Genomic DNA, 26,735 nt, shown 5'->3' on the forward strand with positions numbered 1-26,735 from the left:
GGTAAACAAGGGAGAACTCAAACACTGCCAGTCTGTGCAGTCATCCTACTGGGCCACTCATTCTCTTATGACCTGGTCTCTATGCCACCTCTATCTTACTGAGCAAAGGCACCCACGTTTTCTATGATTCCTGATAAATAGCAAGCTCTCTTAGGGCACTTGTCACAGTGTTAAGAGCTTTAGATGGCTCTTCTTAACTCATTCCCTTTCTTGCTGCCGCCTTTTACTCTGCCTAAAGTTTGACACAAATCTTTCTACATTTTCCCCTACTACTCTACCTCTATAAATATCCTTATTTAACTATATTAGTTTGGAGAAGGAAATGGCAACCCACTCCAGTGTTCTTGCCTGGAGAATCCCAGGGACGGCGGAGCCCGGTGAGCTGCCGTCTATGGGGTTGCATAGAGTCCGACACGACTGAAGCGACTTAGCAGCAACTATATTAGTTAAGAGATGTTGTTCAGTCGCTAAGTTGTGTCCAACTTTTTGTGACCCCAGGCACTCACTATCTCCCGGAGTTTGGTCAAATTAGTTAATAGTTTGTGTATTTCTATCATGACATTTGACCTGTACAACTGATTAGTGAATTATAATATGACTTCCTACAACTGGATTCAATGAAATCAAATCTATCTATAGACATCCCTTAGGATTAAAAAGATATTTCTCTTTTTCATAAATTAAAAATGCAGATCCCCAGGCTAAAAGAATATTAGTGAGAGATAAACTTATAAAACCTTCCTTCTTAGGGTTCCTAAAGGCAATTATACAAGTTAGTAAGTCACCAAAGTCACAATTTAATGTTTTCCACATCCATGGTAGAAGAGCTAGGAAAAAAGAAACTTGTGGACTTTCCTGGTGGTCCAGTGGTTAAGACTCCATGCTCTCAATGCAGGGGGCACAGGTTCGATTCCTGGTCTGGTAATTAAGATCTTGCATGCCACAAAGCACGGCCAATATAAAATTTTAAAAAAAGAAAGAAGAAACTTTGGGGAAGTTCCTTGGTGGCCTGGTGGTTACGATTTCAGACTTTCTCTGCCGTGACCTGGGGTCAGTGCCTGGTTAGGGAACTGAGATCATGCAAACCCTGTGGCCTGGCCAAAAAAAGAGACAACCTTCTGTAGAAAAAAAAAAAAAAGATGCTACACTCAAACTCTCAGGAAAATATGTGTGTCCCACTGCAATGAAAAACAAAAAATATAGTGTCCTTTGTTCACTCAGGGGTGGGAAGTGAGTTTGGGAACTGGCTTGTGAATATGGGAAAGTACGGCTAAGTTTGTTCTGGCGCACTGTACCAATCATCGACACAGGACCACACCTACCTGGAGCTTAGTTATCTCCTCACATAAACAAGGCCACAATACCACCTGCCTTGTCTACAACGTTATAAAACTAAACTGTAAAAACAACTGCCTAGGTTCTATCACTATGGAGAGGACCAACCTCACTAGGTTACCAATCCTTTCAGTCTCTTAAAAGTTTTTATCATCTCAATGATGCATAAATAATAAGATATAGTTAGAATGTCAATTGAAGAAAGAAAAAAATAAAAAAATTAGAAGTCTAGGTCTTAGCCCAGTCTTTGGAGTTCTTTCCTGAGGTATCTGGCAGAAGGTAGGGAGAACCTCGGCTGGTTGTTTAGTGGTAGCCAAGAAACACTTGTATAAGGATCAGGAATAAAAAAGTCATACTATGAGATATTTAGCCCATCTTCCTTAAGGTCACATAAAATTATTCCTTATAAATTCTTCTGTGGCTTAAAACAATATATACAAAAGGTTTTAAAAATAACATGTTACAAATGGTTAACTAGCTTCCTAATACACATACACATGCCCTGCACTGAAGACATAATTCCAAACAGTGATTTAAAGACTTTCGTGTTTGTATTAATGGTCACTTTTTTTTTTTTTGCTACATATGGTGGCATGTGGGATCTTAGTTCTCTGACCAGGGACTGAACCCTTGTCTCCTGCAGTGGAAGCTCAGTCTAAATCACTGGCCCTCTGGGGTAGCCCCCAATGGTTTCATATGAGATACATGAGGAAAGATTTACTAGAACTCTCTCCAGTTCAGACAGTTCAAATCTGGATTCCCTAAAAATAAATTCATTTCTTTGAGACCAATATATGAGGAGTGGGATGGACTTTGAAGATTACTAAGCACTAAAAAGCAGACATATTACTTTGCCAACAAAGGTCCGTCTAGTCAAAGCTATGGTTTTTCCAGTAGTCATGTACGGATGTGAGAGCTGGACTATAAAGAAAGCTGAGTGCTGAAGAACTGACGCTTTTGAACTGTGGTGTTGGAGAAGACTCTTGACAGTCCCCTGGACACCAAGGAGACCCAACCAGTCCATCCTAAAGGAAATCAGTCCTGAATATTCATTGGAAGGACTGATGCTGAAGCTGAGACTTCAATACTTTGGCCACCTGATGTGAAGAACTGACTCATTTGAAAAAGACCCTGATGCTGTAAAAGATTGAAGGTGGGAGGAGTAGGGGATGAGAGAGGATGAGATGGTTGGATGGCATCATGACTCAATGGACATGAGTTTGAGTAAGCTCAGGGAGTTGGTGATGGACAGGGAAGCCTGGTGTGCTGCAAGTCCATGGGGTTGCAAAGAGCCGGACACGACTGAGCGCCTGAACTGAACTGAATGCTGGGAGACTTACAGAGAAAGAAGAAAAATATACAACATGAAGAAACTCGATTTGGCAGTAAGATGAATTACATTTAAAATGACACTTTTCTCAGAAGTTGCCCCAATGTATTTAAGTCTTAATGTAGATAAATTTGAAGCCCAGTTCAGTTTTATGTTAAGAAATGTTACTTAGAACTTAAGTTACACTCTGATAAAGAGGCCTATTTCAGAACAAAAATGGCCAGTAAAATCTCTAGCAGTCTTATCCCAAGCACATTTGTTGTTGTCGTTCAGTTGCTAAGTCGTGTTCAACTCTTTACAACCCCATGGACTGGGCTTCCCTGGTGGCTCAGAGGTTAAAGCATCTGCCTGGAATGCAGGAGACCCGGGTTCGATCCCTGGGTCGGGAAGATCCCCTGGAGAAGGAAATGGAAACCCACTCCAGTACTCCTGCCTGGAGAATCCCATGGAGGGAGGAGGCTGGTAGGCTACAGTCCATGGAGTCGCCAAGAGTCGGACACAACTGAGTGACTTCACTTTCAGTTCAGTTGCTCAGTCGTGTCCGACTCTTGGCAACCCCATGGACTGCAGCACGGCCAGGCCTCCCTGTTGATCACCAACTCCTGGAGTTTACCCAAACTCATGTCCTGGCATGCTGCAGTCCATGGGGTTGTAAAGAGTTGAACACGACTTAGCAACTGAACAACAACAAATGTGCTTGGGATAAGACTGCTAGAGATTTTACCGGCCATTTTTGCTCTGAAATAGGCCTCTTTATCGGAGTGTAACTTAAGTTCTAAGTAACATTTCTTAACATAAACATTTTTCTCAGGTTCACCCTTTTTCTAGGGTCAGCCTGAAATCTGCATTTTTAAGATCGGGTTTAAATCCTAACTGAACATACAAATGTTTACATTTTCCTAATAGGGACCTAACCTCATTTTAGGAACTGAAACACTGTACAGCCCAAGCACGCACACGCGCGTGCGTGCACACACACACACACACACACACACTTAACTTCTTTCTGGTTGAACCAAGATCACCCCAAACTCCCGAATTTTCTCTCAGAATCCAGAAACTGACTGTCCTAGCCAGATTAGCAGCCTTTATGCAACACAACGAACCCTTACCTTCACATCAGCAATGAGAGCATCTTCGTCTTCTATCCCTGTAGGGACGCATTTCTTGTGCAGTGGCAGAGATTCCAATTTATCTACAAGGCAACGAAGGCCTTCAAGCTCAAAGTGGGTCAGATGCACCTGTCGGTCCTTTCGGGGGCTACACTGGGAATCCCACACTTGGCCATTCTGGGAACCCCGGCTAGAGTCAGAGGATGAGTCCCCAGACAAAGTTTTCTTCAGACTTGGAAGACTTCGGCAGGTTTTGCCCAGTCCATCATAATCCAGGTTGACTCCATTGGCCACAGGGCTGGTGAGGACAGAACGTCTACTGCTCAAGCGCCGGGGCTCTCGGTCTACTGCTTCCTCGTCCCCGTTTCCAGACTCCAACCCATTTAACTCCAAATCTGCCAGTATGAAGAGAAAGTGTGGTATGAATGTGCCACTTGGCCATGTGATCAACAAGAGAAATAGGTAGTATGGGAGGGACCCTGAAATTATAAACGACAAAGTCACCCCAGTTTAAAAACAGTCTTCCCTATTCCAACCCATTTGTCTACTGCTGAAAATCAGTTACAGGTAAAAACAGGATCCTGAGTTAGTAGGACAACTGAGGCAACAGTCAATTGGATTTTTAAAAGATTGGGAAGGGTGCAGTCTTTAATAGACAGTGTGCTGAAAATAAGTCACCCATGAAAATAGCTGTAAATGAGTTTCAAGTTCAAACTTAATTTAAGGATTATGATCTCATTATCTTTTAAAAGACTAGTACTAATATGAAGCACACTGGCTTCCCTGGTCGCTCAGTGGTAAAGAATGTGCCTGCCGATGCAGGAGACACGGGTTCGATCCCTGGGTCAGGGAAGATCCCCTGGAGAAGGAAGTGGCAACCCACTCCAGTATTCTTGCCTGGAAAATTCTATTGACAGAGGAGCCTGGCAGGCTACCGTCCATGGAGTTGCAAAGAGTCAGACATGATTTAGTAACGAAACAACAAAAACACGAAGCACATATATTTAAAAACCACCTTTGTTCAAAATTTTGGCCATAAAATTAAGCTTTGGAATCAAAATCTTAGCAACATGGCTAATAAAATAACATGAATATTTTTTAAAGGAAGATTTTGATAGTCAAAACAAAAGAAAGTTTGGAATGAAGAATTTTTAAATGTTAACTAGTCTTTTATTATGAAAGAAATAAATGCTGACTATTAATAATTTAGAAAATACAGGAAGGTGCAAAGAAGTAAGTCATCCTGTATTCTCCACCCTTGGAGAAACTCAAGCGTGTGATGGATTGTCTTTCCATCTTTTTCTATACATATGTGTATAACTACAACTTGACATATTTTCAAACAAAATTAGGATCATGCTGTATATACAATTCTATATCCTGCTTTCACATATTGTTGAGCATGTTTTATTTTCAAATGACAACATCAATTATCCTGAGAGGAAATGCTAAGGCAAAAAGTATTTTGCTTACGTGACCACAGGATATGGCAGTGTTGGCTCCTCTTTATTTTCAAGGCATGGACTAGCCTAAAAATGTATAACTGAAACTACCTTGACATCCAATAAAATATTTCTCCAGTGTAAGTTAGGGAGACATTAAAACTCAGAAGAATACACATTTTAGAATCTTACCAACATGATTTAAGTTGTAACATTCTCATTTATTAACTCTTAGATCATGAGCAAGTTTTTTAATTTCCTTGAACCTTGATGTCACCATTTGTAAAATATGGATGATATACACACCTCACAGGTAATAACAACTTAATGGATACAGACTGCTTAGTTTGGTGCCTGAAATACAGTTAAGAGTAACTCTGATGATGCAATCCTAGTTTTTATTGTGCCAAAGACCATTCTTTACACAATAGAACATGTTAAGACTTTTTTCTGCCCATACAGAGCTGCTTGCAGGATCTTAGTTCCCCAACCAGGAACTGAACCTGGATCACGGCAGTGAAAGCACAGAGTCCTAACCACTGGACCATCAGGGAATTTCCAACTGATTACTTTCTTGAAGAGCAAAGTACTAACACCAGATGAGATCCAGAATATTTCATTTAGCCCTTATAATTCACATCTGGGTAGGAGATCAACTGTAACCATATTAACTTCAATGAATGGATTCGGTACTTCTAAGTAGATAAGTAAAAAGATAAACCATAAAAAAACAACTGGGAAATAGCCTGTGGAATATTCCTGGCCTTACCCTCAGTCCTGTGGAGTATCTTGAAAGTTCCTGTAGGTGGAACACTTACCCATGCTAAGGGACTCTTTCTGAAATTCCTTAGTTAGGTGAGAGCGGTTGGTTATGCAGTACACATAGCGCTCCAACACGTACCAACACATCTCATAGTAGAATGGATAGCGGAACTTATTAGGAACCTAACATGGGAACAAAATAATGAGAAAGTCAAGCTAATAACTATTTTTCAGGAAAGAGAGTAACAAACAATCACTCTAATAACTAGCCCAGGAAAATCTCTCTCTAGTTGACATGTAATCCTAGGTTGCCATGTGAAGCAAGAATTTAAGTGAGTCAACTTAAAAACTATTGGTCTTGGGATATCATCAATAAAGTTAACAGATACTTGCAAAGACCATTCAGAACTATCAAGAAGCTCTCTTGTTGAGTGGGAAAGCATCAAAAAGAAGTTTTGAGGCAGAGAGTAAAATGTTAGTAAGGCACAATATACTTTCTGTATATATCAACCATTCTTGCCTGTACCTGAATCAGAAGGCCATGAAACACAGAATATAATGGTAAATGTTTTTATTATGTCCTTACATACATGAAGGTATGATTAGAGATGCATTCCCAAGCTATACCTCATCTAGGACACTAGACTGAGTATTTCCTCCCACTATTAGCTCTCAGCTTGCCTGCTTCATAATACTCTACCAAGATGGTATGTCCACAAATCAGGTTACTATTCCATGTGGCCTCATCAGCTGCTCTCTTTAGCTTTTTTCCATTCTTCCCCAAAACAGTATGAAATTATTCCAAGTGAATTATAGTAAAAATAATTGCCCTTTAGATTTATCATGGTCAAGGAACCCGCAAATCAGCATGGATCAATCACTGAGCAAGATCAACCATGGAGATTATCTTAAATACAGGCATACTTCATTTTACTGTGCTTTACTTTACCGAGTTTCACAGATATTGTGGCCTTTTTTTTTAAAAAAACAAATTGAAGGTTTGTAGCAACCCTGCATTTGTCAGATGATGACTAGCACTGTTTAGCAATAAAGTGTTTTCTTTTCCTGTTTTAACTCTTGTTTATCTTTATTTTTTTTTGTTTTTTTAATCAATCATTTTTTAATTGAAGGATAACTGCTTTACAGAATTTTGTTGCAATAAAGCATTTTTAAATTAAAGTACATACTTTTTTTTAAAAGCTACTGTACATTATGTACAGTAATGCTACTGTACATTAACAGACAAGTAATATAAAAATAACTAACAGACTATGTATAATGTGAATATAACTTTTATATGCACTGGAAAAAGAAAAATACTGTGATTCAGTTTATGGCAATATTCACTTTATCGCAGTAGTACTGAACCAAACCTGCCAGATCTCTGAGGTATGCTTGTATATTCTGCCTGTCTTCTTTCAGAGAGGGCTTCTTTCAAAAGGATAAGGAAAACAATACTTTTAGGATTGATCTGAATATGTAACTCCTGAGAATGTTCCCACCTACTTTTCAAAGCTCCGTGTCAGGCAATCTTTCCAAATCGAGGAGACTCAGATGGACATCCCTTTTCAAAACCCTTCACTAGGTCACAGGGCATCACTGGGGAATAAGATCACTTTCCTCATTGCAAGGCAGGAGAGACAATGTACTTTTCATTAGCTTTCCAATGCAAAGGCTTTAGGCTCTGAATCTTAGTCTCTGATGCCACTACAGCTTCAACAACTAGAAGAGGTTTCTCCTCCCTTGTTTGAAAATAAAATAAATTTACTTCTAGTACACCAGGAGGGAACACAAGAATTAACAGATACTTGATTCCCCCTAAATTAAACATACATAATACACTGCACGTCTCTGTTTGCCTTTTAAGTTTTAAAAAATAAAATAAAGTAAAATAAAATATAAAATGGGCATTACACTTTTAATTCTTCACTTGGAACTCAAGAGACTGAACTAATAATAGCCAGGACATCATACACCCAAACTACCCCGTTACATTTTACCTATGCTGCTAGACACCCAGAGCACACAATTTCTAAGGCTGGGTTGGAATTCTTGAAAAAAAAAAAAAAAAAAAAAAAGTTTTTAATATTCATTATAAAATTATTGAACCTTTAAGCACTATCAATAGACTTACCAATGCTCAATTCAAATAGTATATTTCTATACCGGCATGGCAAAAGTAACTAACATATTGCATTAAATTTATAACATATTTTATATTTCTTTACTAAAGCATTCTCTACACATTCTCTTTTACGTTAAACTTTGTTAAGTTTAAAGAAGTTGGTAACATAATAAATGTATGTCAGGTTGGTACTGGCAATGTAAAAGCTTGGGTGTGGAAAGCAAAAAAAAAAAAAAAAGCCTCTGTGGACATGTGTAGAGGACCCAGTGAAATTTCATGGAAACACAGAGAGTTCCTTATTTGGAAGGAAAGAATTAAGTCATATTTAGGAAAAATGAAACAGTATGTCAGATACTGAAATTTGACATTTTCTGATAAACAAAGTCTATGAAAATTAGATAGACAAACCAAGATTAGTTGTTACCAGTTTAACAGTCTGCAGGAGACTTTTCCATGCAGAGTTAAGGTGCTCATTTTACCTACAGTATTAAATATATATCCTCCCTTTCTTCCCTCAAACTGAGCAAACAATTAAGTAAAGGACATAATGGCAATTTTTAGCCAAAAAAGGAAATGCTTTTTAAAAATATTTTCAGATTGAATCTTACACCAAGGTAGATGGTATTATTGCAAAATGATTTTGAGTTAAATAAGAGTATTTTACTATGAAATTATGTGATTTTTCTCTTTTAAAACATTTTAACTATTTTTACTGTTACTTTAACTTCAAATTTACTAAACTACTATTATATCTTCTGTAGTTTCACTACTTTTAACAAACAAGCTATAAAATTCTATAAAATTCAAGCACTGTATCCTCTCTTAATTCTAACAGGGCAATCTCTATAACTTCGACAGCAACAATCTTGTCTCTTATGTGTAATATTTATGTAATAGGTAGCTCTAACCAAAATACATGTTTCAAAATAGGCACCAAAATGATTAACTGATCGTTAGTCAGTAACCATTCCTTCTAACAATTATGAATTCATTAATTATTTTTTAATTTTTAATCCTGAAAACTTTCAAATCCACCAAAAAGTTTATAGAGCAGTACCACTAAGACTTTCATAGCTTTTCCAAGATTCATCAATCATTAACATATCACACTTTTAAATGGTAGGGGGTAAGGCAGAATCTAACTAAGAGAGAATTTTGTGACATAAGAAAATTATAAGAAATCAAATTTCGGTGTTCATAAATACAATTGTAATATATTTGAGCTATCCTCACTTGTTTAAATGCTTCTTTCTACAAGGCAGAGTAAGTGCTTGTGACAGATACTGTATGGCCCACAATGCCTAGAATATTTACTATCTGGTTCTTTACAAAAAAGTTTGTCAACTCTTGCCTTAAGGTATCTACTGCATGTAACTTTCCCCCTATTTATCCTGGATGATTATCAGCTATGTAACACCCTGTGAAAAACTGACAAAATAAGACACACAAATCATTTTATGTAAAGTTTAATTCTCTCATGGAACCCCAGTTGAGAAAGGCAATGTACACATTTATATGTTCAAGTACAATAGTTTGAGTGTTACACAGTAAGCAGAGTAAAAACAGATATATGAAACCTCTTCACATTTAATTCTTACATAGTTACTTACCCGTGTTCGATCTTCAATGTTGTATATCTTTAACTGCATGGGGATATTGAAGCTATGCAAAAAATTGCCTCCAAACACCAATGTATCTGTAGGAGTATACACAGCATGAATCCAGCCTAGGAGAAAGGAACGGAGGGCAGAGGCTGTAAGCACTCACTGTAGTGTGGCTCTCTCAGAGGCTAGAGTAGACGACTCACTTTTTTCCATCTTGCTTACCTGAGGGAATGACGAAGGTATAGCCCTGCTTGAGCTCAATGCGTTGGCAATCTGATACCCGGTCACCCAGAAAGATGTCTCCCTGTTTCCCTGACAGCAGCCAATTCTCGTACAGCTCCAGGTTGTGGGCTGTAGGGGGGATGAGCCAGAAGACCTGTGAGTTAAAAAACTTCAGTCTGTTAACAGCCATTGACATGACCCAGTCGTCTCCCTCAACTGATAAAACAGGTACAAAGTTAAGACCAACAGGTAGAAGAGAAGCAAGCAATCCTCCCAGCCTACAGAACTTGACCATTTGGGAAATTCTAGAGGCCTCAGGGAAGTAGACCTTTTCTGTCCTCCACTTGATCAAACAGCATTAGGGCTTCCCTGGGGTTTGATTGTAGAACCCGGAACCTATACAGGACTTGGAGAGAAGGAGGGCATTAAGCTTGTCACCTAGGCAGTCCCTTCCTTGCCCCTAGCTGGCTGGCCTCAGTTAGTTAGGTATACAGTATCTCCAAAAGACAGGCCTGGGTTGCTCGATTCCAAGATCAAAAGGACAAAACTCAGGACACCATCTAAATAGATTTAAAGTAAACAAAGTGACTCTGGATTTGGAGATATAGCTGTTCTAATTCAGCCCTCACATTTTAAAAGCATCATTTGTTTTCATTCCAGTTCTACCTTTCTCTCATAAATGCTTTTACTTCTTAACAAGAAAAAAAGGTACCAATAAGAGTATAATACTATAAACCTCTGATATTAATTCTACATTTCCATTCTCATACAGCATTCAGAAGCACTCTCAGAAGCTGGAATATAAGGCTTTATGAATGAGGATAATCTTTCAAAATCTGTTTATATCCCCATACAGGACTTAAAGGCTTCCTCTGGCTACATTTCAGACCAATGCTGCTATATAGGGAAAAGTGGTATGGAACCCAGTTGACTGATTTCATTGTCAATCTAGCCCCACTTTGTGTTCCCTTCTACTATTTACTATACTTCCACGTAGAGAAGTTATCTTTTCCTCTTAAAACCACTTCCTTGCCTTCATTTGGAGAATTCTGCTTTGGGAATTTGTAAACAGGACTGTTGAAGTTTACTAAGTACTGGTGCCAATATTGGCAAAAGGAAAATGGGCTAGATAGATACCAGTTTCTACTGGAGTCTAGCCAAGAAAGTCAACTTAGTCTACGATTCTCTCCAGATTCGTGTATGTGTATCTCCTAATAGACTAGTTTTCAGGGTATATGAAGCATGCATGAACTGAAGCTAAGTCATATAACAAGCTTCAGATTCCAATCCCCATCACAATTGTGACCATACCTTTCCCCCTTGATGGATATGATACCAAACAGAGGTACCACCGAAGTCCACATGGAAGTCAGTATAGCAGCCTCGAACACTCATCAGACAGTACCTGACCCAAAAAAAGCAGTAGTGTTAGTGCACTGATGAGAAAAAGGAGACTTTTCCCACAACAATGCCACACTCTCCCCTGTGTACTCCCCTCCATCTTCCACCTGATATAAACTCCCAGCTGGTGAGAGGAATGCAATCTCAAGTCATCACAGTATCAGAAGAAAAGTTTGTTTTCCTTTATGTTACCATGGCTATGGGGCTCTTACATACACTCTTCCTTTGGAACTAAACTCGACTGTCTTGGGACATGAAGCAAGGTTGCTAAGGGAGGACCCATTCCTTGCTATCACTCTGGTCTCCCACAGCACACTGAGGAAAATGCAGGGTAAGCCACTTACTTCTGCACTTTAGGATACTGCATCTCCAAGATGGCATTTGTTGATTCAGTCTGACTTTCTTTCAAATGCCTTGGCCACATATTGTCTACCCAGTCAATGAAATCCACCTTTAGAAGGAGGAAGAACATTTAGGTTGGGATTAAAGAGAATGCTCAAGTCAAGAAAAACAGAAATTCTCAAAACACATACTGAAAGACTACAATTTAACTTCCAGCAAGCAAACAATCTTCTGTTAAATTCGGGGTCAACAGGCAAACATTATAGATATAATTATTAAGTGAAAATAAAGACTAATGGTTCCACGAGCATGATCACAAAGATAGCACTAATCAAAACAAAGTCATTAAATGATGCAGTAGTACCCAATAAAACCCTCTCTGTGTGGCAGACTGGCATAACCAGCTATACTGGCGGGGGTGGGGGTTGAAGGGTGGAGATAAAAGGCACTTTCTGGAAGATTCCTGTAAACTTATTGAAAGACAAACTGCTACAAGAGCCAAGATACCAAACATTTAAGAAAAGGAAAGGAGAGGGGAGGAGGAAAGGAGAGGGGAGGAGGAAAGGAGAGGGGAGGAGAAAAGAATTCTATAGGGATTTGCAGCCTTATATGAGCAATGTGCTATAGAACCTACTGGGTTAGGAATCAGAGTTCCAGGTCTATCACGTTTTCTCAAGATCTTTTGTGAGGCTCTGGAACTTATCTGTAAAATGAGGATAATTACCTCAAAGGAATATTGTGAGGATTACACGTAAAAACATGTTAAAATTTTTTGAAATAATGTTATCAGAGTTTAGGAATCTGGTTTTTTCCTTTGGCCACACCATGCAGCATGGGGAACTTCCCCCACTAGGGACTGAACCCATGCCCTCTGCAACGGAAGCATGGAGTCTTAACCACTGGATCACCAGGGAAGTCCAGGAACCTGTTTTAAATAATATGTGCTGAAAGAAATGAGAAATGAAAACAGTATGAACTTATTTAAACACTTTACACTGAATCGTAACATGTCCTATATCTTCCAATGTCTGCACCCAACCACTGAACTCCAAGAAACAGTCTTAAGTAGCTAAGTGTGAGTCAAACAACCATGGATTCAGCAAAGCACTGGTGCTACAGATATCTAACTTATGGCTATAAAAAAGATGTATCTGGCAAGCTTTATAACTTATGTCTGTATATATTTCATCATTTATTTCCTTACAACATATATCTAGATGCTGCTGCGTCACTTCAGTCGTGTCCGACTCTGTGCAACCCCATAGACGGCAGCCCACCAGGCTTCCCCGTCCCTGGGATTCTCCAGGCAAGAACACTGGAGTGGGTTGCCATTTCCTTCTCCAATGCATGAAGGTGAAAAGTGAAAGTGAAGTCGCTCAGTCGTGTCCGACTCTAGCGACCCCATGGACTGCAGCCTACCAGGCTCCTCCGTCCATGGGATTTTCTAGGCAAAATTACTGGAGTGGGGTGCCATTGCCTTCTCCAATATATCTAGATAAATGCATACAATCTGTGTGTAATGATATAGGCGAATATCGAGTGGATACTCAGATGTAAAACGTGAGTTTTTGGAAGGGGTCACTGATGACATCCAAGTTTAAATAAGCAAGTGAGGAACAACTATGAAGATTCACTTTCTGGCCCATTTCAAAGAATTTCCACTCAGGGATCCAACAGCTTTAACCAAGCATCCACTGGGCCTAGGAACACTGACTGAGCTCCAGGTTTCTTTCTTCTCATCAAACAAAACCTAATTTCTGCTCTCTTAGTGTAGTGGCCAGGATCTCTCATCTCCTGGAACTGTCCTTTGGAAAGCCTTTACCAGAATAAAGGATAACTGACTTGTTCAATATACTTACTATAAGTTCTTATGTCTGGACAGGAACAGGAAAAATTAGGAACACATGAGTATTTTTTTGTTAAGTGTTCACTCAGAGATAGTTGGATCTTTCTGGCTAGAATTCTCACCTGCAGCAGTAAGTCATTCTCTGTCCTCTTTCTGTTTGATTTTATTGGGTATCATCTGACTACCAAAAGAATACTGTAGTAAGGTGTTCATACCTCCTTCTTAGGTTACTCTTTAGGCTCTGGATAGGCCTTTTGCTAAATGGTCACATCCGTTTGAGAACAAGTCTCCAGGATGGATAATCACCAGTTTCTACCTGTTCTGTACCAATACAGGGCCAAACTGGGACATAATCAAATCACACACTACAAAAACAGCTCATCACCTTCCATGAACTAATTTCCCCATCACCAAACAAACTTGCACATTATATCTGCTACTTCTTCATCTACTTCTAAGTTACTGCTGGGATGACAGCAGAAGCCATCTCTCTCCTCTAGAGAGAACCTCACTTCATGCTACCACCCAAAATGGACAGTTCAAAGTTGCCCAGCTCACTCTCCTTGCACCTACTTTTGCACATACTATTCCTCCTGCCTGGGATTCTGGTCTTTCTTCTCTGCCTCATTTCTTCTTTCATGTCAAGACTGGAGATCTCTTTACATCACACTGACAGAACATTTTCCCTTGGTCTGTGCATACCAATGTGTTAGTGATAATAATGCAACTATCTAGTAAGTTGAAGGTACGTATGTATATGTATATATAAACATTATTATAACCAATTAACCACATTTTAACTTTGAAAGTCAAAGGGTACAATTAGGATAATTTAAATGAAGATGGGATACAACACTGAGACTTTAAAATAATGTTTAAAATATTAGTACATTCCAAATTCCATTGCTCCAGATGGAATACTTGACTCAAGTGAGTTCTGAGACAGGAATAAAAGTGGTCCAAAAATGACTAAGTATATTTTAAAAGTGAAACCAATCCCCCTCAAGGAAAGGATCTTGTAGACAGCCACTTTCATAAGAGAGAGGTTAAATCAGTATCTACCTCAGGAAAGTTAAGCACCAAAAACTAACTTTCCCCCATGCTGGGTTGTCAGTCTGTTGCTACTAATCATCCAACAGCATCTACTCACCTGCCTCTAAATCATTTTTCTCCCAAGCGTCTCTACAAGTATAAACCTACAGGATAGAAATTTACTAGGCAAACTTCCTATTTACAGTTCTTATCAGAGTGAATTTTAAGACTCTTCCCCATTACATGCAAGTGACAAAGTTCCAAAATTATCAGAATGGCCTCTCCCTATAACATAATCAAGTGATGTTGGAAATGATGAACCCTCAAATAATACAAGTTAAATACAAGTTAAATTTTCTTGTTCATCTTCATCTTCATCCTGGTATGTTTAAGAACTTCTCCCAGTGTATAAACAACCCTCCTGGTGACAAAGACAATGTGGAGACAACGATTAGACTAACCGTGGAGGGCCTCTGCACCATGTTCTCCAGCCTGGTGTGGCTAAACTCTAAGCTGATGACGTTATAGAGTTTTTCTCGCTCGTCCTCTGGGGTCTCATAGTAGCGTGTCCACTGAGCCATGGTCATTTCAATGCCTTTCTGTGTGTTCACATCCATGACATCCACCATACGACGACTCCCTGCCATGAAAGACGCACTCATCATTTCTACTGAGCCACTGATATCCTTAAATATATTAAGAATATAAGATACAAATCAAAGTAAACAAACTATCCTTTTTTCCTTACAGTATTCAGCAATAAACAGACAGGAAATAATTGTCACTTGAAAGAGGTAATCAACAGAAAATCAAATCAGAAAGAATGAAAATGACAATGATTAATACTAAAAACAATAATCACTCCCTATGGCATGTTTACTACATGGTCAGGCGTTGAATCTTTATTCAATATCTCAATCCTAACAATTTTAAGTACTAAGTACCATTCATAGATGATAAATTTCGTACATTCTATAAATATTTACTGAAAGATAAAGACATCTTAATGGACACAAGATTCTCAACCAACTGTAATAACCACAACAGAAGGCAGAATGCCAAAGAGGCAGCATAAAATAGCAGGGGGAGAAAACAACAGCCTCAGAGTCAAAGAGACCTAAGTTTAAATCTCAGCTCTAATATTATTTAGGCAAGTTATTTAATTTTTCTAAACCTTAATATTTTCTTCTCTAACTTGGGAATAATATCACCTTTGTGGGCCAATGTGAGGATTTAGTCAATGAAGTAAAATGTCTGACATAAAATAGACGCTAATTAATTAAACGGTAGTAAAAATGAAAAATCAAAAGAAAAAAATTGTTTTAACTAGACTGATCGGAGAAGGCTTTTAGAAAAAGAGAGGGAAGAGGAGACATTTGAGTTGGGCCTGGAGGACTAAACAGAATTTCTGCAAGATTCAACAGTGTGAATTCCAAGCAGAGGTAATAGCATAAGAGAAGATATGGAGAGGCAGTCCAGCTGAAAAGTTAAGAAAATAGTGATCAAGGAGGTACAGGCCTGGGAGGCCTGGCGTGCTGCGATATTCATGGGGTCGCAAAGAGTTGGACACGACTGAGCGACTGAACTGAACTGAACATATGATTCTGATGCAAGTCATCCGTGGACTATAAACCCATGAGAATGCCTGACCAATAGAGAAAAGCTGTGGTGGCCCATTAACTTATGGATCCAAAGAATTACTTCCTGGAGGTCATTAGGAAAAAAAAGTCAAGTAACAGACCAATAAGTACTCTACTATTAGGTTTTCTGAAGCCCCCTGAGAACCCTGCCTTATGAAGAGTAACTACTAAACAGATTTACTGAGTATCTACTACACCCGAGAGACTGTGCTGAGTAATAGGAAATACACAGTGACAGGAAGAAAAGTGGAATCTAACACAAAAACATGTAGGGGAGTGAAAAATACAGGGATTTAGAGAACCTTCCTCTACCTCGGACATTCACTTCTTGGATAAACAGTTTTTCAGTTGTCTAAAAAAAGCCCTCAAGTGGCCAATAGACAGTACTGCAATACTTCATTTCAAAGAGGAAGCCTGCACTGAAGCTTCAGCACAGAGGACAAGGCACAACGGAAGCCCAAAGCGCCTTTCGTTTCACGTTCTGTTAGAAACATTTCTAAAACATTTTTATCCACTTTACTGACTTATCATGTATATGAGAGTAACCATCTCTGATTTCCTGAGGATCCTGGCATGTCTCAGGGCCACACTGAACACCAATGATGAGCAGATGGTAAAAAATTTGCCTGCAATGTGGGAGACCAGGGTTCGATCCTTGAGTTGGGAAGAGCCCTTGGAGAAGGGAACAGCAACCCACTCCAGTATTCTGGCCTGGAAAATCCCTGGAGCCTGGCAGGCTACAGTCTATGGGGTTGCCAAGAGTCTGACATGACTGAGTGACTTTCATAAGTGACACCAGAAGTTTCCTTCTTTAATTATACTGCTCTAATTTGCCTTTTTCCCCGTACATTTTGAATATAATGAAATACAAATCTGATTAAAGACTTAAGTTAACCAATCACTGATGAAGAGAGATTTTAATGTATTTACTTCGCAGTTTATGAAGTTTCAAACCTTAGCCATGTTACCAAATGTCAGTTAAGTCAGTCAGTTCAGTCGTTCAGTTGTGTCCGACTCTTTGCAACCCCATGAATCGCAGCACGCCAGGCCTCCCTGTCCATCACCAACTCCCGGAGTTCACTCAGACTCACGTCCATCAAGTCAGTGATGCCATCCAGCCATCTCATTCTCTGTCGTCCCCTTCTCCTGCCCCCAATCCCTCCCAGCATCAGAGTCTTTTCCAATGAGTCAGCTCTTCGCATGAGGTGGCCAAAGTACTGGAGTTTCAGCTTTAGCATCATTCCTTCCAAAGAACACCCAGGACTGATCTCCTTTAGAATGGACTGGTTGGATCTCCTCGCAGGCCAAGGGAGTCTCAAGAGTCTTCTCCAACACCACAGTTCAAAAGCATCAATTCTTCGGCGCTCAGCTTTCATCACAGTCCAACTCTCACATCCATACATGACCACAGGAAAAACCATAGCCTTGACTAGACAGACCTTTGTTGGCAAAGTAATGTCTCTGCTTTTCAATATGTTATCTAGGTTGGTCATAACTTTCCTTCCAAGGACTAAGTGTCTTTTAATTTCATGGCTGCAGTCACCATCTGCAGTGATTCTGTAGCCCCCAAAAATAAAGTCTGACACTGTTTCCACTGTTTCCCCATCTATTTGCCATGAAGTGATGGGACCGGATGCCATGATCTTTGTTTTCTGAATGTTGAGCTTTAAGCCAACTTTTTCACTCTCCTCTTTCACTTTCATCAAGAGGCTTTTTAGTTCCTCTTCATTTTCTGCCATAAGGGTGGTGTCATCTGCATATCTGAGGTTAATGATATTTCTCCCGAGAATCTTGATTCCAGCTTGTGCTTCTTCCAGCCCAGCGTTTTTCATGATGTACTCTGCATATAAGTTAAATAAGCAGGGTGACAATATACAGCCTTGACATACTCCTTTTCCTATTTGGAACCAGTCTGTTGTTCCATGTCCAGTTCTAACTGTTGCTTCCTGACCTGCATACAGGTTTCTCAAGAGGCAGGTCAGGTGGCCTGGTATTTCCATCTCTTTCAGAATTTTCCAGTTTATTATGGTCCACACAGTCCAAGGCTTTGGCATAGTCAATAAAGCAGAAATAGATGTTTTTCTGGAATTCTCTTGCTTTTTCCATGATCCAGCGGATGTTGGCAATTTGATCTCTGGTTCCTCTGCTTTTTCTAAAACCAGCTTGAACATCTTTGGAAGTTCACAGTTCACGTACTGCTGATGCCTGGCTTGGAGAATTTTGAGCATCACTTTACTAGTGTGTGAGATGAATGCAATTGTGCAGTAGTTTGAGCATTCTTTGGCATTGCCTTTCTTTGGGATTGGAATGAAAACTGACCTTTTCCAGTCCTGTGGGCACTGCTGAGTTTTCCAAATTTGCTGGCACATTGAGTGCAGCACTTTCACAGCATCATCTTTCAGGATTTGAAATAGCTCACCTGGAATTCCATCACCTCCACTAGCTTTGTTCATAGTGATGCTTTCTAAGGTCCACTTGACTTCACATTCCAGGTGTCTGGCTCTAGATGAGTGATCACATCATCGTGATTCTCTGGGTCATGAAGATGTTTTTTGTACAGTTCTTCTGTGTATTCTTGCCACCTCTTCTTAATATCTTATGCTTCTGTTAGGTCCATACCATTTCTGTCCTTTATCGAGTGAGTCCATCTTTGCATGAAATGTTCCCTTGGTATCTCTAATTTTCTTGAAGAGATCTCTTGTCTTTCCCATTCTGTTGTTTTCCTCTATTTCTTTGCATTGATTGCTGAGGAAGGCTTTCTTATCTCTTCTTGCTATTCTTTGGAACTCTGCATTCAGATGCTTATATCGTTCCTTTTCTCATTTGCTTTTTGCTTCTCTTCTTTTCACAGCTATTTGTAAGGCCTCCCCAGACAGCCATTTTGCTTTTTTGCATTTCTTTTCCATGGGGATGGTCTTTATCGCTGTCTCCTATACAGTGTCAAGAACCTCCGCCCATAGTTCATCAGGCACTCTATCTATCAGATCTAGGCCCTTGAATCTATTTCTCACTTCCACTGTATAATTATAAGGGATGTGATTTAGGTCATACCTGAATGGTCTAGTGGTTTTCCCTACTTTCTTCAATTTCAGTCTGCATTTGGCAATAAGGAGTTCGTGATCTGAGCCACAGTCAGCTCCCGGTCTTGTTTTTGTTGACTGTATAGAGCTTCTCCATCTTTGGCTGCAAAGAATATAATCAACCTGATTTTGGTGTTGACCATCTGGTGATGTCCATGTGTAGAGTCTTCTCTTGTGTTGTTGGAAGAGGGTGTTTGCTATGACCAGTGCATTTTCTTGGCAAAACTCTATTAGTCTTTGCCCTGCTTCATTCCGTATTCCAAGGCCAAATTTGCCTGTTACTCCAGGTGTTTCTTGACTTCCTACTTTTGCATTCCAGTCCCCTATAATGAAAAGGACATCTTTTCTGGGTGTTAGTTCTAGAAGGTCTTCATAGAACCGGTCAACTTCAGCTTCTTCAGCGTTACTGGTTGGGGCATAGACTTGGATTACTGTGATATTGAATGGTTTGCCTTGGAAACGAACAGAGATCATTCTATCGTTTTTGAGATTGCATCCAAGTACTGCATTTCAGACTCTTTTGTTGACCATGATGGCTACTCCATTTCTTCTAAGGGATTCCTGCCCGCAGTAGTAGATATAATGGTCATCTGAGTTAAATTCATCCATTCCACTCCATTTTAGTTCGCTGATTCCTAGAATGTCAACATTCACTCTTGCCATCTCCTGTTTGACCACTTCCAATTTGCCTTGATTCATTGACCTGACATTCCAAGTTCCTATGCAATACTGTTCTTTACAGCATGGGACCTTGCTTCTATCACCAGTCACACCCACAAATGGGTATTGTTTTTGCTTTGGCTCCATTCCTTCATTCTTTCTGGAGTTATTTCTCCACTGATCTCCAGTAGCATATTTGGCACCTACCGACCTGGGTAGTTCCTCTTTCAGTATCCTATCATTTTGCCTTTTCATACTGTTCATGGGGTTCTCAAGGCAAGAATACTGAAATGGTTTGCCATTCCTTTCTCCAGTGGACCACATTCTATAACCAAATGTAGCGTTAGTGAAAATTTTCTGGAAATTTCTCTATGGCTTTTAGGGAAGGATGAGAATCATAAATGAGGTTTCATTCTTGACTCAGAGAAATATAATTCTACTTTTGAAATTTTACCCTGGAAGGTAGGCTCTTCATGGAGAGAAGGAAGGACGCACAGAGATAAAACTGGAAGGTAGGAAAGAGGCAGATGTTCAGATGCTGTGGTCTAATGAGAAGTACTCAATGAAGCAATTTCAGTAACTCCCTTTGAGGAAATTCTCAGTTGCTAAATAGTAGTATCTAATCAAGACAGTATTTCAAGTAGTATATACTTCAAATAAATATATAGTTTAATGCTCCTAAACCTTAAAATCTCAGTAAGAGATTTAAGACTCAGCTGTAAATCTTAGATCTTTGCCTCAAAAACAAAGGCCTTGAGTGTAACACTTACCCACACACATTTTGACATCATTCACAGTGAAGTCTGGATCTGGCATCCTATGAAACAAACACCAGTAAGTATAATGGGAAGCACAACTACTCTAGTCAGGGTGAGTTTTTTTTTAAAGAACTAAGAACTCCCCAGTCAAGCCCCATCAATCTTCAAATTGAGGATTAAAAAAATATACTTTAAATATAAGCATTTATACATATATAAACATGTTTATACATATATAAACAGATGTACATATATATGTAGGAAAAAAGAATATATGAGAAAAGGTTAATAGGGATTATTCAGGGTGATAGATTTCAGGAGATTTATTTTCTTTATAGTTCATCTATATTTTCTCATTTACATATAACAACACACTTCAGATAGTTTCAATGATTTATGCTTTGGATTATCAATACTGCACTGTCTATAGCCCTGTGTGTAATGTGGCCACTTTGCAGCCAAACCCAATCAGTGAACACTTACTTTATTCCAAGTCCATCGGAATTCTTGAAAATCAGAGGATCTCTTAAGCCACCCCGCTGGATATACTCTACATTAAAATCTGTCACCGTAAGAAAACAATTGTTAGAAAGGCCAAAAGGTTTAGCTGGAAAAAGATAAAAGGACCTACATAATAGATAAGAGATTTCCACAATCATTCAGAATTTAACCAACAGGGGATAGTACTATTGAGTCATCTCATAAATCCCAAGCAGAAACCACATCCTATGCCTTAACAGCCTAACACTTAATTCTGACCCCTGCAATACACACCATGACATCCTTGTCAGTTTGCCAAAGAACAAGCTGCATGACACACATGGAGCTCAGTCATGGTGGTGCAGGTACATGCATAAAGGAATTGTTATTGAACTATTCTTAATTAAACCCAAACCAAGGGATAAGAGAAGTTAGAGGCTTTTAGGGGAAAAAATCCCAACATTCCTGTCCTAATAAACGCTTGCTTCTTCCAATATAGCAGAGAATGACTCATGGGGTAGGACTGGGGGACCGGGGGAGGCTGGTGCATGAGTGGCATTGTGTAAGAAGAGAAAATAAAGATAAACAGCATCACAGCATTAACAGGCAGTATTTTGGCTGCAGACATGCTGAGCCCACAGCTCCTGGAGTCTACAACCTCCTACATCAAGCGGCTGCAGGTCTGAATCCAAATGATACTGACCTTTTCCTTCCATAAAAGTAACAAAATTTGCATTATATTTGTTGGTGTGGAGTTTCTCTTCCAAGTCAAAAGTTCTTTTTCCTTCAATTTCATCATCTGAAATGCCATCATCTTCATAGCGTCGTCGCATGGTACCACGCTGGGGAGAGAGGGACAGAAGGATGAAATCATATACCTTTTCAAGATTTTCAGTTGCTACGTTAAGCATCCATTTGCCTTGCTTTGTAGATCTTTTTCTCAAATAAAGGTCAGCTAATATTCTCACAATGTACGAAATTTAAAATGAGTCACTAAGTTCCCCACTTGTAAATTTTACACTGCTAACTCTTTGAGCCTACAGATAAATCTACAACAAAAACCAAATGACCAAATAGGGCCTACTAAACATTTTTTTCTCCTGGCTGCACCACACAGCATATGAGATCTTATTTCCCTGACTAGGGATTGAACCCACACCCCTTGCATTGGGAGCACGAAGTTTTAACCACCAGACCACCAGGATAAGTCCTACGAAACATTTTATTTATCTACCATTGTTTATCAGAGGGTGGACAAACTGTCTTTATAGACTTTACAGACCAGGATACAAAACATAATTTTTTTATGGGGAAGGTTACTTCTGGATTAGCTTTCTAAAACAACCTTTGAGAATAGACTAAAACATTCTAATTAATGAAGCAAAACCTCTTTTACAGCAGATAAAGTTAACCTAAACAACAGCATTCCAAAGAGCAGACCACCAATACTTAGCATTAAAGATAATGTCTTCCCAAAGGAAAATATATGAATGGTCAACAAGCATATAAAAAGTGCTTAGGATCATTGGTCATTAGGGAAAATAGAAATTAATACCACAACAATATACCACTTTACACCCAGCAGGATGGCTATTACCAAAAAGGGCAGACAATAACAAGTGTTGAAGAGAATGTGGAGAGACTGGAACCCTTACACAATGTTGATGGGAATGTAAAACATTGCAGCCATTCTGGAAAAGTTTGGCAGTTTCTCAAAACATTAAACAGTAAATCATGATTCAGCAATTCTCCTCCTAGGTGTACATCCAAAAGAATTAAAAACATATCTAAAGTGCAGATGTTCACAGCAGAACATTATTTGTAACAGCCAAATGGCAGAAACAACCCAAAGGTCAGTCAGTTGATGAACGGATTAACAAAATGTGGTATATTTACACAATGGATTATTATTTGACCACAAAAAAGAACAAAGTACCGTTATGTGCTACACATGGAAGAATCTTGAGAACAACATACTAAGTGAAAGATGCCAAACACAACAGACTGTGTATTACATAATTTCATTTTTTATTTTAATTTTTTGCTGTACACACAACCTTCACTGTGTACAACAGGAAGTGGAAGAGGAGGAGCTGTTAACAGCTCTGGCTCCTGGGGCAGCTGCACACACTCAGTCACTACCCTCAAAAAGCCAGTTTCATTTTCATGAAATGTCCAGAATAGGCAAATCCACAGAGACAGAAAGTAGATTAGTGGATACTAGGGGCTGGGGAGATGGAGAGATAGAAAGTAACTTAACAATGTGGGTTTCTTTGGGGAACAATTAAAAATGTTCCAGAACTAAACAGTGGTGACATCTACACAACCCTGAATATACTAAAAACCACTGAGTTGTACACTTTAAACAGGTGAATTTTATGGTATGTGAATTATCTTGGTAAGCTGCCTGTTTTAATTTTTTTCTTAAGATAACATGTTGCTCATGCTGCAAATTTACCTTTTGGTATAGTTTACTTTAGCCAGTATTAAAATTTGCTGAAATTTCTGTAACACATGGGACAACCTGTGTGAGGCGACGGTAAAGGAGCCCAGCTCCAGGGTGTACAGTGCTTAGTCGCTCCATTGTGTCCAACTCTTTGCAACCCCATGGACTGCAGTCCACCAGGCTCCTCTGTCTAGGGGGGTTCTCCAGGCAAGAACATTGGAGTCGGTTGCCATGCCCTCCTCAAGGGATCTTCCCAACCCAGGTCTCCCACAGTGCAGGCAGATTCTTCACCACCTGAGCCACCAGGGAAGCCCTGTTAACATAAAACCCCAGGGTTCAAGATATTGGGGAAAGATGCGTGTGTCATGGGAGAAAATCAGAAGCTGAATCTCAAAAGGAAGACTAGAAAAAGAAGGATTTTCAGAGAGACATTCCATGGCTTCCTTCCAATCTAACTTGAGCCCCACGTACAGCTAAAGGTTAAGAGCTATGGTCCCACTGGAAGAAGCACAGCAGGGAGGGAGAGAAAGAACACACTCCACTACTTACAAAAGGGCCTGCCTGGCCCAGACCCTACCACCACCTGGTTACACCCAAGTGGAGCTCCTCACTTTACCTTTCCCATATCCCTCTGAGTATTAAAATAGTTTAAATGAAGAAAAAATATCTACCACCCCACTCAGAATACCCCTCTCCCAATCAACACAAACAGAAGAAAACAGGGAGCACAGCATGCCTTGGGTTAAAAAAAAAATAAAACTGGGAATGGAAAAAGAGGCTGGTTTGGATCTTAGATTCCTGGTGAGGTTCCCCGCAGCCTCTGCTGCCCATTCCCACGCCTGCCGCGGTGCTCATCAACTGAGCTTCCAACGGGTAGGAGAGGTCCGGGTGGGAAGGAGTATGGACTTGGGGACTGAGGTGCCAAAGGCCCCCACCCCAGTATGTGCTAAGAACCACCAAACCTAAAATTTAAATACTGATGATCTAGAATCGATTACACAGCACCAGAATTTATATAAACACGTTAAGAAAATGAGACACTGGAGAAAAGTCTCTTAGGGAATGGGACCAGGGGAAGAGCAGAAATAAGAAATTAAAATTAAAGTAAATAAAACTGATGGTTACACACCAGAGGAGAGCGAGATTCAATTTACCAGTTTTAGGTAGAAACACTGATGAATACCTGTTATCTTTTCCAAGTTTGGCAAAAAAAAAAAAAACCTTATAAGACTCTTACCTAGCAGTTTGTTGCCATAAGTCACACCTTAAAGGCCAAAAGATGTATTTTTAGTAGACCTCTTACTCTAAAAATGCCACCAATGCTCAAAAATACTTTTAGGTACTTTTATATTTGAAGGGAGGCTGGTTATTTTCGCTGACAATTTCTTAAATGGGTTTGTGTTTTGAAAGGCATCACTCAGTTCTCTTCCTCACCTTATTTCACATGTGTCTTAGAAAAGAACTCCAAAAGATGAGTTCCAAGCATGTCAAAAAGCAAGAGCAATACCACTGAAATAAATATGGTTTCCCACAACAATCATTTTTAGAAAGCATTCATTTGCACACATAAATAACCTCTTCACATACAAGGTCAATTAATTTATGACAAAGGAGGCAAGAACACATAATAGGGAAAGGACAGTCTCTTCAATACATGGCGTTGGGAAAAGCGGACAGCTACACACGAAAGAACGAAACTGAACCACTACCTTTTACCATACACAAAAATTAACTCAAAATGGTTCAAAGACTTAAATATAAATTTGAAACCATTAAACTTCTAGGCAATAGCTCCTTGACATTAGCCTTAGCAATTTCTTTTTGGATCTGACTCCAAAGGCAAGGGAAAACAAAAACAAAAATAAACGAATGGCAATATATGTGTGTGTGTAGACACACACACACAGTGAAATACTACTTAGCCACAACTACACATAACATTTTGCCATCTACAGCAACATGGATAGACTTGAAGGGCATTACGATTTGTAAAGTAAGTCAGGGAAAGATAAATACTGTATGATATCACTTATATGTGGAATCTAATAAACATAACCAATTAGTGTCTACAACAAAAGAGCAGCAGACTCACAGATACAGAGAACGAACTAGTGGTTACCAGTGAGGGGGCAACATAGGTAGAGGAGCAGGAGATACAAACTACTGAACGTAAGACAGGCTCAAGGATGTATACCCAATATAAAGGGAAAGTAACCTTTAAAAACTATAAAAATTTCAAAAACTAAAAAAGATTTTAAATGGTGCTGGCACCACTGGACAACATGTAAAAGACTGGACGTGTAAAAGAATTAAACCTGATCTCTACCTCATACCTTATAAAAAAAAAACTAACTCAAAATGGATCAGACTTAAATGTAAAGGCTAAGACTATGGAATTCTTAGAAGAAAGCACAGTGCAAATATTCATGATTTTAGACTAGGCAATATTTACTTAAATAAGACACCAAAAACACAAGGAACAACAAAACAGATTAACTGGACTTCTTCAGAATTAAAACTTCAAAAACACTACACCAACAAAAGTAAAAAGCAATTAATTTATAGAATGAGAGAATATATTTGCAAATTATATATCTCATAAGGGCCTAATATCCAGGATATATAAAGAAAGAACTCTTTCAACGTAAAACTGAAAAGACAAGAAATAAAACTAAAATGGACAAAGGTTTGAATGAGTATTTTTCAAAGATATATAACTGGCCAATAAGCACATAAAACATCATTAGTCTTCAGCTCATCAGTCATTAAGAAAATGCAAATCAAAACCACAATGAGAAACTACTTAACACCTACTAGGTAATACATGCTGGTGAGAATGTGAAAAAAGCAAAAGCCTCATACAGCCTCCCATAGCGCCACCAAGGAACCCAGTGGGAATACAGAACAAAACAACTCTATAGAAGAGTCTTGCAGTTCCTCAAACTGGTTGAGAGTTACCATATGACCCAGAAATTTCATTTCTAAGTATCTAATCTATCCAAGAAAATGAAAACATGTCCACACAAAAACACACACACTAATGTTCATAGCAACATTATTCATTATAACCAATGGGTGATAACAAATGGGTGATGACAAATGGGAAAATAAAATATAG

General features: G+C 39.2%; 1 protein-coding gene and 1 non-coding gene across 7 annotated transcripts in view; one reads left to right on the forward strand and one right to left on the reverse strand.

Moving 5' to 3' along the window:
- The window catches only part of KDM2A (lysine demethylase 2A), a 93,357-nt gene that overhangs the window by 20,234 nt on the left and 46,388 nt on the right, over positions 1-26,735 (reverse strand). For 5 of the 6 annotated variants that reach the window (XM_055580682.1, XM_055580681.1, XM_055580684.1 and 2 more), the window contains 11 exons: positions 21,875-22,013; positions 21,175-21,253; positions 20,704-20,750; positions 15,015-15,193; positions 12,310-12,378; positions 11,678-11,784; positions 11,244-11,337; positions 9,933-10,086; positions 9,717-9,832; positions 6,038-6,164; positions 3,778-4,172 (listed from right to left, as the gene is read on the reverse strand). In XM_055580682.1, coding sequence (XP_055436657.1) covers positions 3,778-4,172; positions 6,038-6,164; positions 9,717-9,832; positions 9,933-10,086; positions 11,244-11,337; positions 11,678-11,784; positions 12,310-12,378; positions 15,015-15,193; positions 20,704-20,750; positions 21,175-21,253; positions 21,875-22,013 — 1,506 coding nt within the window. The remainder of the gene's footprint in view (positions 1-3,777; positions 4,173-6,037; positions 6,165-9,716; positions 9,833-9,932; positions 10,087-11,243; positions 11,338-11,677; positions 11,785-12,309; positions 12,379-15,014; positions 15,194-20,703; positions 20,751-21,174; positions 21,254-21,874; positions 22,014-26,735) is intronic. The other variant, XM_055580686.1, reaches the window with a different exon arrangement.
- On the forward strand, positions 2,983-3,054 carry TRNAS-GGA (transfer RNA serine (anticodon GGA)). Its single transcript has one exon. It is a non-coding gene; the product is annotated as a tRNA-Ser (tRNA).

This window comes from Bubalus kerabau, chromosome 5 (genome assembly GCF_029407905.1).
Source record: "Bubalus kerabau isolate K-KA32 ecotype Philippines breed swamp buffalo chromosome 5, PCC_UOA_SB_1v2, whole genome shotgun sequence".
Classification (NCBI taxonomy): Eukaryota; Metazoa; Chordata; class Mammalia; order Artiodactyla; family Bovidae; genus Bubalus; species Bubalus kerabau.